We start from the raw sequence: 12,020 nt of genomic DNA on the forward strand, positions 1-12,020 counted from the left end.
GTCCTATGTCAACTGTTGATATTTTATACAGCCAATTACTGACAATTAAAACTGGTACATCAGTAAATTTAACATACGTTTTGTAGCCAAAATATATGCTTAAAATTCATAATCTGTTTCTGAAAGGGCAATGGTGAACTGTTGTCCACAATAAATTGCAAATTGATTATAGACTTTTATGGACTGTTTAACTGCACCTTATCTAATCAAATCAGAAAATAATAACCTTGTCTCTTCTTGTGAGGTTAATTTCCTTACAGGTCATCATCTTGCCAATATTTCTTTTCTTAGCAGACCTGGCAATATTTATTTGCTTTGAACAATAATCATTATATGCAATTAAACTCATGTTCAATAAAAACAAGGCAGTAGTACTTTCCTCCTAGCATTCTTATCTTCCTACCAGCCTCTCATAGGAATCTCCCTTCATTTGAGTTCATGCCCTCTGAAATCATATCATGGCCCATTTATCCCAACTCTGTAACTCAGACTTGAGGTTAAACACTCTCAGTCCAATCAGTAAGTGGCTCGTTCTTTTGTCATTTCTTTGACTGCACCTCTTACCAATACAGTATAATAATAGTATCAAGCCCTTCTAAACAGAGCTAGATGTTGTGATGACCTGTTCAGGTTCCCATTCTGGCACCATCCTTATTTCTAATTTGAGGAGCAAAAAATGCCCTTTCCTAGAAGTTAGGGACCAAAAACAGTTCTTCTTTGTAAAATGTATCAAACCACATATTAGAGCTGTAACAAATGGATTGCTATAGTCTAAATAAGACACATGGAGCATGGAAGCACTTCAGCCCAGACTACTATCAAACAAACCATACATGCAGAAAGTTCATTAGAATACAGTACCATACAGCAATCCAGCAGCTTAGACATCAGAACAGGATGCTCAAGTATTGCCTGCATGATTCAGAGTTTTGCACTGACAAGAGTTTCTTGAAGTCTTATCGGTAGTGTTGTTTTACCCCACTGTGCATTGTAAAGCAGTATTCCTGTCTAGGGCAGCTACAAATAAATCCAGTTACATCTTTTTTATAAAAAAAAAAAAAAAAATTGTACCTGCACAGTGGACCTTAGTTTTGTTATATGACTTCACAAATTTATCCGGATTCAGGCCACTTTTTAAAATTGAATCTGATATTATCTGAAGTGCAGACTATTTTAGTTCACTGAGAACCTCTACCCTGCCCCATCTCTACTGTGCACTCTAATGTGCCCCAGTCCAGCTAATGCCATAGTCTAGCTACCATCGACACGTCTTCCAACCTAGACCTAAAATGTCTAATAATGGACACGAAAGGCTAGTCCTTAAAATAAAGGTCCTGTCCTCCAAGGCTCTATGGTGGGGATCCAAAAAAGAAGGAACAAATGGAATTAATGCAACAATCAGCTTGCTACAGTCTACCACATACAGCGTGTGGAAGCACTTGAGCCCTTGAGCCTGGCCACAAATGCAGCATCGACATTCATTTTTGAATGATGATACTGCCCTACCATCCAACTGGCATGTGTCAATTGTGTCCTCTGAGATGTTCCAGGGAAGTCTGCCCCTTCATTCCACTTTAACTATACTTTTGCTTTCAGCTCTCTTCCATCTGCACAGCAGCTCTCTGAAACACTTCAGGTTCTACATATGTGCTAGATAGAAGACTGAGAAGTATTTATCTTGCTGCAGTTGATTTAAAAGCATATATCTTGAGAATTTCTTCAAGTATAATTTGTCAAAATCCCTGGTTAGCATTAAGTCAAGAAAATATTTTGCAACTGGCATAACTGAGACTGGTTATTCAGCTGTATGATATGGATACTGTTCTGTCTTCAGATATGTGTATTAATATCATGGGGATATCCGTGTACACATATTCTGATAGGCTTTATAGCAGTAGCCATACTATTCATTCGGTCAGCAGGCTCAATCTAAATCTTAATAATCATGGTCTCTGTTCTCTTTGAGTCCTTTTTGGTTCTTCTGGAACTTCCCTTAGGGCATGTACCACTAGTAGAGTGGCAAGGCCAATCAGAACATGGTGGACTTATAAAAAACAGCCCAGACCAGAGGAAACAAACTTCATACACATGACTCAAATCCCCACTCCATACATGCACCTTATGAATTCTTTGTATTTTACCAAGCATCTGACATGTCAAAAAATCCACTACAGAACTTTCATGCCAGCTACCCTAAAATGAACCCTGTCCTACTTATTGTTATATTCACAAATAAATACATTCTGACAAAATGTCTTTACATGACGATATGAATAATCAGGATCTGCACATGCTGTACGTTTACACTATTTCAGATGCAGTGTTTTTTACTGTGCAGCTGTTATTGAAACTCTTCATAGGGAAAGAAGGAAATACTCTTATATGCACCCCAGTTAGTGTACCCTACGTAGAGCTGTTAGCTCAGTACCTTACAAAACAATGAAACACAACATGAAATTAGAAATAAACAAAATTCACAATTATTTCCTTCTCAAAGACCCTGTATCTAAAGGCACAGATACAGACTTCCACTAAAACTGAAACTAGCTGATAATTAATAAAACAAATGCCACCTATAGGTAGCCCATGAATCGGCTACCTCACTCAAGTAACCCACATCTCTACTGAGCCCCATACCAAACAGCACCAGAGTCTAGATATCAATCACCTGCTCTTCCTCCTTAGATCCAAATCTATGTCCCTTCCATACCATTCCCCTTTATTCCACTTATTCTGCTCTCTTTCATCCCTTTACAGCTTCATCTGTTCTTCCTTGACTGCTTGTAAACACTCTCTCTGTCTCTTTCACCTAACTCCAGCTCCCCTCCTCTCAACTCATCCTTTAAAATTTACAGACATTGAACATGGGCCACCTTCAAGTTTACTGCATCTAGTAAAAAATTAAAATTTTTAACATTCCACAATTCTGTTTTTCATCCCCTGTGCATAACATATTCTTCCTCTACTCTTTCCTGTTTTACTTTCTAAATATACATTCTTTTACTCTACAAACATAGGCTGAATCTTCTAAAATTTCATTATGGCTGTGTCCCACCCCCCTCCAATATTTCATACTAAAAACCTTAGCCCTCTGTACTCTTAAGCCTCCCATCCAAGTAGATGAAAACTCACTATAATTTAACAACTTTTTTTGTATCCTGTAATGCTGTAGCCAATTTCCCCTTAGGAACTTTATATAGCTCTCAGACTTCAAAACTCTACATGTCTCCTTTACACACTGTGACTATTGCCCGAGTTATTCCCTTTCCACCAAACAAATCAACCATCCCTTTCCTTGCCTCTCCTTTCAATCAAAGCATGACCTCTTCTAATAAACCTCTTCCCATCCTACATAATCAATGAACTCCCCCCAATGGATGTCATATATCTTTACAGGACAAATGGCCAAACAAATACCTGATGAATGGAACTACATGGCAAGTAAGGATGTGAACCTCCAAAAACATATAAATAAAACACATTAGAGGGACAGATTTATTACCCAATGGTTGTCCCATTTCTGGAACAAATTAAACCTGCATGTTAGACAGAGTGACTCCCTTGCCTCCTTCAAAATTAATCTTAATGATTGGATAGCTACCTTCAAGCTCATCTCTGGTCAGTCATGTTTTCCCTTCTTATAGCCATTGGGACTTTTTGCTGGCTGTAATACCATGACCTTTGTGGTAGCACTAAAAGATTATGGCTCACAATAGTAGCCTCTATACCTGCTCACGATTGCACTTGTCTATCTCCAGCTACAGCAAATGCTTCTTGGCAGGTACACCTCACATTGTGGCTAAAATGCTGCTCTCATTGAACCTTTGGTGTCTAGCTTTCACTCTGTATCAGGACAGCAGTGGGTCCAAGGTACCTGCCTGCCCCAGGATGAGTAAGACAGCACCAGCACTGAAGTGCATGTCTGTGCATTCAAAATGGTAACACAGAACAGAATGTAAGAACTGCACATCTCAATCACGCCTCCAAACACCTTTTACCCAGGGTGGCTACCACTTTCCCCAACCCTTGTTATGATTTTGCTCCAGTTGTCCAGGTCATAGTCAAGGCTTTATACATCTATGTCACTGAGATGGGGAGTGGAAAGCTGTCAGTATATGGCACCACTTTAATTACTAACAACAGAGAGGTGGCATCTTGTTCCTTTACTCTGCCCTATCCAGGAATCTGCTGTTAAGGTGGTCAGGTGACAAGGAAGAAAAAAAATGAGTAGACTTCCTGCACTAATGTGGTGCAATTACTTTTTTTTCATCAGCCACTAGACTCACCCAATGTAACAGGCTTAGTTTCTTCTGTCACTGAAACCTTCCCATGACTGGTAGCAGATGAAAGCTCTTACGCTCTACTAGTAGATAACTGTTTAAAACTTTAGGAGCCCCTCTGTACTTGTCTTTCTCTTCTTTTAGAGTGAAGTATAAGTAAGATGTAGCAGAGTCACTAATGTTTTGTATTCCAAACAGGACTGCAAATTCTTAGTTCTTCCAAACCAAACCTTTTTATTAACGGTTATCCAGTGTTCACAATTACTGATGCCGTTATTCTCGGCTAAGTAAAAGCTGGAGTAGAATGTCTTATGGGAGAATTTGGTACCTCTAAGAAAACATCTTAGTCATTTTTTTTGAGATGTCATTAAAATTAGTGCAAACACATAAATGATAAAGTATGTCTCTCTAATAACTGACAATGATAAAATGAAAAGTTACACTTAGTACTACTAAATATGAAGGCCCACAAAACAACTGACACATTAACAAAGCAAAATTGAGTGAGTATTCCCATTAGACAGTTAAAAATGGGAGTATAGTATAGGGTGAACTTTTTTTATAGCCAGACTCTCTCCCATGGCTTTAGACTGTTGCCAAATACACCCAGAAGTGCCTAACAACTTAATAAGATTGGGGCAAAGTACTGGCATGCACCTCACACTAGATCCCATTCCTGTTCATAAATACCTCCAGCAATAAAACTTTTTTTATGCTTATCGCACATAAATCTCTTTACACATGCATACAAGTATACACACCTCTAAGATGTAATTTGTGAATATCAAAAAAAGAATGAAAAATAATCCAAAGAATGTGCTGCTCAAGCAATATTCTAAGCCAAGGGCACAAAGCAGCAGCCGCAAATTCACAAAGAATGTCTTGCTGAAGAATACATTTAGGGGAACTCTTTACTAAAATAAAATGATAGAATATGGTTAGGTTTCTCACCTATAGTGCTTTATCAAGTTAAAATACCAATCTTAATGTAGCAAGTAAAAGTCTTCAGCCTTACTGAACACTGAACAATATCAGCATATTACTGTGGTGAGTTGTACTTCCAAAACAGGCTTCACTGTCTCCGCTGTATTTATACCAGCAGCTTCATGTGCTTTTTAGAGTGAAATCCAATATTATTTATGAATACAACATCCACTGCTCAATGCCTCTGAAGCCTAATGTCCTATAATGAACTGGTTGCACTCTTCTTAAATACTTGTTGACTATGTTCTAGAAATCCAATAACTATCATAAGTTTATTGAAGTTCTATTAATTTAAAGTGTCATATGACCCACTACTGTTTTGTTATAATACAGTTTCCCACCATGTGTTCTTGAGCTAGGCATTCTTTGCATGCATGAAAATATACAACTTTCAGCTGTTTGTGTTTTACAACATAATGTCCTCAGGTATAGTTCACCATGCCGTGGCCATCTTCAAAGTGCTCCATTTTCCCAATAAATTACTTCCATAAGTATAAACATGTACCTATTTCTATGTCACATCTCCTTCTTCTCTCACTTCCTTACTTGTTATCAATCACTTCTTTGATTCTCTATCTAAATATGTCCTAACCCTCTTTTTTTCCCCCACTTCATATTGCAATTCCTGTTTGTATTATACTAATTTATCACTAATTTCACTAACCTGGCTAAAAGTTATCTAAATATTAAATCATTGTCATACAAGTTGTATCTGTTCTTAACCAATATATTTACATTATACTTACAGTATGTCTAACTTGGTATAATTATTTAAACTGTCGATATTTTTGTGTTAGTTTTGAAGATGTTTAATTATTGTTCTTAAAATACTTTAGAAATATTTTGGAACCTTTCTCCCGAGGCCTCTGCTTGAAATGGACACCTACCCAGTTGTACTTTCCTGGTAGTCACATGTCAATAAATAAGTCTGTCCCAAATGAAGTGTGTACATACTGTCTGCTGCAATAAATAAACACGATCACCAATCATTCTGAGTTAGAGAAGTTCAACATTTTCAACATCTAAAAATGCAATTTACAGTTTTTGCTTATTACTGAAATCATTGCTGAATGCCCTTATTAGGTAAATGAATCTTTGCAGCCCAAAAATAATTACAAAAAATGCAAATATTATGCAGAATATTTACCTTTAGGATAGGAGCCATAAACACAGATACGCCAGTCAAAATGAAGACAAGGGTCCCAGTAACTCTTTGTTCTCTGCAATTAAATAAAGGGTTACAAACCATCATAGTCAATTTATTTCATATATTTCTATGCAATACCATAATAAAACAAGATAAACAAGTTGTATGTTGCTCAAGGTGAAAAATTCTAAAACAGAAAAGACATCCAAAATGTTTCCACAAAGAAAAATCAGGATTTTGTACTTCTATCTGTATCTGACAAAAGCTGTAATGAATCCAACAAGAAAGAAAAATAAAAATAATTAACATTACAAGATAAAAAAGATGAAGTATTTTGAAAAGACATAAATATAACCCCCACACAAGAGATGTGCACACACACACACACACACACACACACACACACACACACACACACACACACACGACTAAAAAAATAACAAGTGAAAAAATTAAAAACGATTGTAGAGCTCCTCAAAAAAATGAAAATATAAACTTATAAGGCAGTCCTGCCATACCTCAAGAGTGGATTGTGTACCTTACAAGATTCCCTGCTACTCACAATAAACATTTCCGAGGTAAACATTATTAATCAGAGAAAAAAAAACATATCTGTCTTTCTCGTGTCTTCAGTAAACTAAGAGAAAAGCACAAGTTTTGAAACAGAGTGTTTGAATTTGTTATAATTGTTCTCTTGTCTTTTAGCAGAAGCTACAGCTTCCAAAAACTCTTTCAGGGAAGGGCCCAGGTTGTACGAAAATGTCACTGGCAGCAACAAAAATAGTGTCCCAATAATACTAAACATATTTATTAACCAGGTAAGCCCACTGAACAAAGTCCCTTTTTTGGGTGGTCTGAGAACAATGTCTGGTTAAGTGACATGTTCAAAATCATACAGGATGAGGGATGAGGGACTCAAACCCTCTACACAAGATCTAAAGTTTGCATCATTAACATCTGCACCGACTGCCAGATTATATCATAAAAAATATCTAGATGGAATAAAAATAATATCATTTGATCTAGAATTCCAGGGACTTTTCAATGGTGCTATTTTATACACCAAAAAAATGTAATGACAGCGGGTTGGAAGAGAAACACTAATGGCCTGATTTTATTACAGAAGAAGGACAATCATTCTAAGTGAAACATGATGCTCTTATGTCCTTGAGTACTTCAGTGCATGGAACCTACTCCATTGCCAATGACACAAATATACATAGCAGAGAGGGATGGGAGTGAACAGCTGCTGCCAGCTCACTCATCCTAACAAGAGGGAGCCACATGCATGCCACCTAGCATGTAGTGTACATGCATGGAAACTGCAGGATTCAGCATTTAGTGGCACATTCATTGTAGCCAGCAGTACAGGGTGAGCTCAGGCAGAGAGAGGAGGTTGTTCCATCAACTCTATGCATGATCACCCTATCCCTACTATCTGACTGTCACTGGTGTTGAATGGACAAGTTGATAGGGCTACCTGGGAAGGAATAAATGGGCCACAGGGATGTTGCCTGGCCTCAGAATGCTCAACTCCAATGGGTGCAGGCATAGGAGGCACTGACTAAGGTATTGTGTGGGGAGGAAGAAAGAAAACCACATGCAAATGCACATTCCCCCTGTTCACGTACACACACACACACACACACACACACACACACACACACACACACACACACACACACACACACACACACACACATAATAAACATGCACACACGCACACATGTACACATATTGAACAGAAGTCAGGACTGAACCACAGACCCTGGAGCCATGAGGCAGGGAAGAGATCTTAACCACTGAACAAGTGCACTGCCCACAATGGTGGTGCAGGAAGCAACATACTGCAGCAAAGAAGTCCCCTTTGGAGACCCCAAGTAAATAATTGATGAGTGCCCCCAAAATTTTAATATTTGTGTTAGGTGCTGGATCTTTCCCATGAGATCCAAGAATTCTTAACTGAGGAAGAAGGCTTAGGCCGAAATGAAGAAATAAATGAGGCTGTGTCTGAAACTGGCCATTGTGATTAGTGCTCTACCCTTGTAAACAAATTAAAACATTAACTAACCAGTAAAATAAGCGCTGCTTAAAAACACTACCTGTTTCTTGTTTCAGTAAGCTGAAATACTCCCTACCAAGGATTATGCAGATTTGAACAAGAAAAGAACTGTGGTAGAAAGGCCTAAAAACAGTTCAGGCTATTAGAAAAACACCCCCTGAGCTCTTAATACAAGAGTTGCAGAAAAAAAATTAGAAGATAAAGCTATAAAGCCTCAGAATCAAAAGAATATATGTATCCATTGTGGACTGAACCCAAATTAAATCATTGCAGTAAAATAGCAACACTGGCTTAGACAGAAATGATAGCCTGTTTCTCTACATTTACTAAGCCTTCATGGATAAGGGGGTACTTACCTAATCCTACTCAGGAGACTGTTCACAATTTATAACCTATAGTTAATAGTCTTTTCTGAACGTCAGGTGTGGACTAATAGGAATCACTTTTGTTAGATGAATGTTTCTGCTCTTCATCCAACTAATTGAACTACAGCTTTCATTTTACCTTTCTAGTCATTACTACCATACTAGATTGCATTTACATGGGGACTGCCTTTCCCTGTAAATGGAATCTTTTTTTTCTTCAGTTTTGATATTTTCTCATGGGGAAACTGATATGGATGACTTTCAAACAGAAGGAAAAGACTCAAAACCTGCCCTATTTGTAAAACCAACAGCTATAGAAAATGCTGCTCCATTGCAGCTCTCACTTTTACGATCTTTCCATAGACAAAACTAGACCTTTTACAAGTAAATATTAGTTTTTTCTGAGAAGAAAGGCTATAAATTATAAAAAAACCCAGAATGCCATTTCAAAAACTGAGGCGACAGCAAAGATCATATTAAATTACAGCAGTCAAAGTAAAAACATTATGTCTAGTTCAGTATAATTATTTAAACTGTAGATGTTTTTTGTATTATTTTTAAAGATTGTAAATCTATTGTTTCAAAAATGTTTTTGGAATAGTTTTGGAGCTTTTCTCCTCAAGGTCTGCACTGAAAATGGATACCTACCCACTTGGACTTTCCTGGTAATTAAATGTTAATAAATAACTAAAAAAAATAAAATACATCAGTGATTTCTGGTTGATAAAAATCAGACACAGATTAAAATATAATAAATAATAGACTGCTTTGAGAACTAGATAGATAAAGAGCAAAGAAGAAAATACATCCTTACCTATCAGAGTGGCAGCATTCATTTACCTATCAAGAGTGGCAGTATTAATTTGTTTAGTGTATGCTATACTTTAAAAGTAAAAATTATAAACTCCAAAATGTTTGGCATACCACATATAAATAAGGACACACTGACCGTTTTGTTTCTGGCCAGTGGGGTTCTGTGGATGTACACAATCACAGGTACCTACAGTAACAAGGAAATATAACAGGTACCTGCTGAACCAGCAGTTCATTTGGATATTGCATATTTATTTTTCTATGACCATTACAGCCTTGTGAAGGAAAGGGGTAGCTGGCATGTCTGAGTCCGTTATAGATATCGAGAGAGATGCACTGCTCTACTTGAAGCTGATGCACTGTGATGCAAATGAAGGCATGCACAGCAAAATGAAAAAAAAGGCATGCAGAAGCAAGTGCTTCAAAATATAGCTGAACCTCACACTGCTGTCAGTACATCAGGATAGACTATTGTCAGTATACATGAAGGATGCAAAGCAGAGAAAACATTGGCCTAGTGGAGCAGAGGGTTCTACATTAATGAATAGTTACTTACTGGGAAAGTGTACTGGTAAAAATGTAAAAACATAGAAGATGTTGAACTTTGTCACATATTGTGTGACAAACGTAAATTCAGTGTGATACAGAAGTACTACTATGCATTATAATGATACACCCAGAAAACATTTAGAGGAATCATAACATTACTATTTTATAAAATGCATTAATGGTTTCTGTTGCATGCCATGACATAAGGATAACAATCTACTTTATATTTTTATCTAGTTTACTAGCACTAGTGATAAACAGAATCACAAGGAATTGAAGTTTTTATTTGGAACACCTACTTCTTTTAAAAGCAGATAGAACAAATCAGATACTAATCAGCAGTAGTGCAAACAATAAAACATACAAGACCCACAATGTCAGGGCTTATAAAAAACACAAACATTTATTACGGTACACATTTAACACCACTGAGACATATGACCAGCTGACATGCAGAAGTTTATGCTTGATCAGAAAATGTCAACAAACTATCTTTTTTTTTTTGGCAAGCAACATGTTATTTTCCTGGCTTGCACTTTTGCAGCCTGTATTCTATAAATGTGAGACATGACATGTTATGCTTCTTACATGGAGGTGTGAACCTGGGGAGAGCAAGTGTTCTCTGTTGTGAGTTGTAGTAACAAAGTTTGGATTTATGTGTCAGGGTTTTGAGCTCCAAGTAACAGTCACAATGCAGACTGCCCTGAATCGTGGCAGGCAAACATTAAAAAGATTAATTACCGCTCATGATACTTGTGTGCAGCGAACAGGAATATGTTACAAAATGGTTCACTTACAGAAAAGCAGGATATGGTCTCCAGAATTCTAGGAAACAGTCATATGACATATGTATATTCCTGCCAGTAGCTCTTCTGTTTTTGAGAAATAATGACCCTTGTTTTTAACTATTAACTATCTGTATATAAATATGACCACTATTGCCAACAGATAAACGAATGCTTCTTATTTCAAATACCTTACTCCCAAGAACTTGGGAAGCTCTCCAGGTGCAGATGTTTCTGTCTCCATCTTCAGGCTGTCAATGTGTGCAATGGAAATGACTGTAGCAGCTACATACCAGGGCAGTCCCATGAAAGAGCAAAGCGCCATGAGAACAGCCACCCAGAAAAGATCCAAGTGATAGCCTGCACCTTTCTGTGAAAGAAACAGGGGGAAATGCTTAGATTTCCAAATAATAGCAGCTTTTGCAGTAATCCTATCTGCTCGCTTAATACACTTAGGAACACTGACCCTCAGTATAACTTTCAGATATCTAGAATTAAGCTTGCCCAAAAAACTATGTATAACCTTGGCACTTATAAAGCCCTTTAACACACAGTATATCATTTAGAATGCTATGAACAGTACTTTTAATTCCAGGTATCAACATACATGGGTATGGTTCCATTGGCTTCTAAACTGAAATTCCAAAATAAAAAAAAATACTGTGAATAGTAATACGTATGCTCCTAAAAATAAACTGTCTTATCACTGGTGGCCATGGTGGTGCAGCGGTTAACGTTGCTGCCTCACAGCAAGAGGTTCTCTGGTTCGATCCTTGGCTGGGGTACCTTCTGTGTGGAGTCTGCATGTCCTCCCTTTGGTCGTGTGGGTTTCCTCTGGGTGCTCCGGTTTCCTCCCACATCCCAAAGACATGCTGTAGGTGGATTGGACACTCTAAATTGGCCCTAAGTGTGAGTGTGTGCATGTGTGTTCCTTCTGTGGAAGGTTGGGTGCCGGGCTGGCAACTCGACACTGTAAAACTCCACTGCCAATCATGAGCGGACAGGTGATCCACTGTGATGACCCCTAACCGGGAA

At 37.7% G+C, this 12,020-nt stretch overlaps 1 protein-coding gene across 2 annotated transcripts in view; it reads right to left on the reverse strand.

The window, feature by feature from the left end:
* SLC4A4 (solute carrier family 4 member 4) overlaps positions 1-12,020 on the reverse strand; it is a 1,959,050-nt gene that overhangs the window by 164,270 nt on the left and 1,782,760 nt on the right. For both annotated transcript variants that reach the window (XM_044061142.1, XM_044061141.1), the window contains 2 exons: positions 11,177-11,355; positions 6,412-6,484 (listed from right to left, as the gene is read on the reverse strand). In XM_044061142.1, coding sequence (XP_043917077.1) covers positions 6,412-6,484; positions 11,177-11,355 — 252 coding nt within the window. The remainder of the gene's footprint in view (positions 1-6,411; positions 6,485-11,176; positions 11,356-12,020) is intronic.

Source organism: Protopterus annectens, chromosome 2.part0, assembly GCF_019279795.1.
Source record: "Protopterus annectens isolate FY-2018-M chromosome 2.part0, PAN1.0, whole genome shotgun sequence".
Lineage (NCBI taxonomy): Eukaryota > Metazoa > Chordata > Ceratodontiformes > Protopteridae > Protopterus > Protopterus annectens.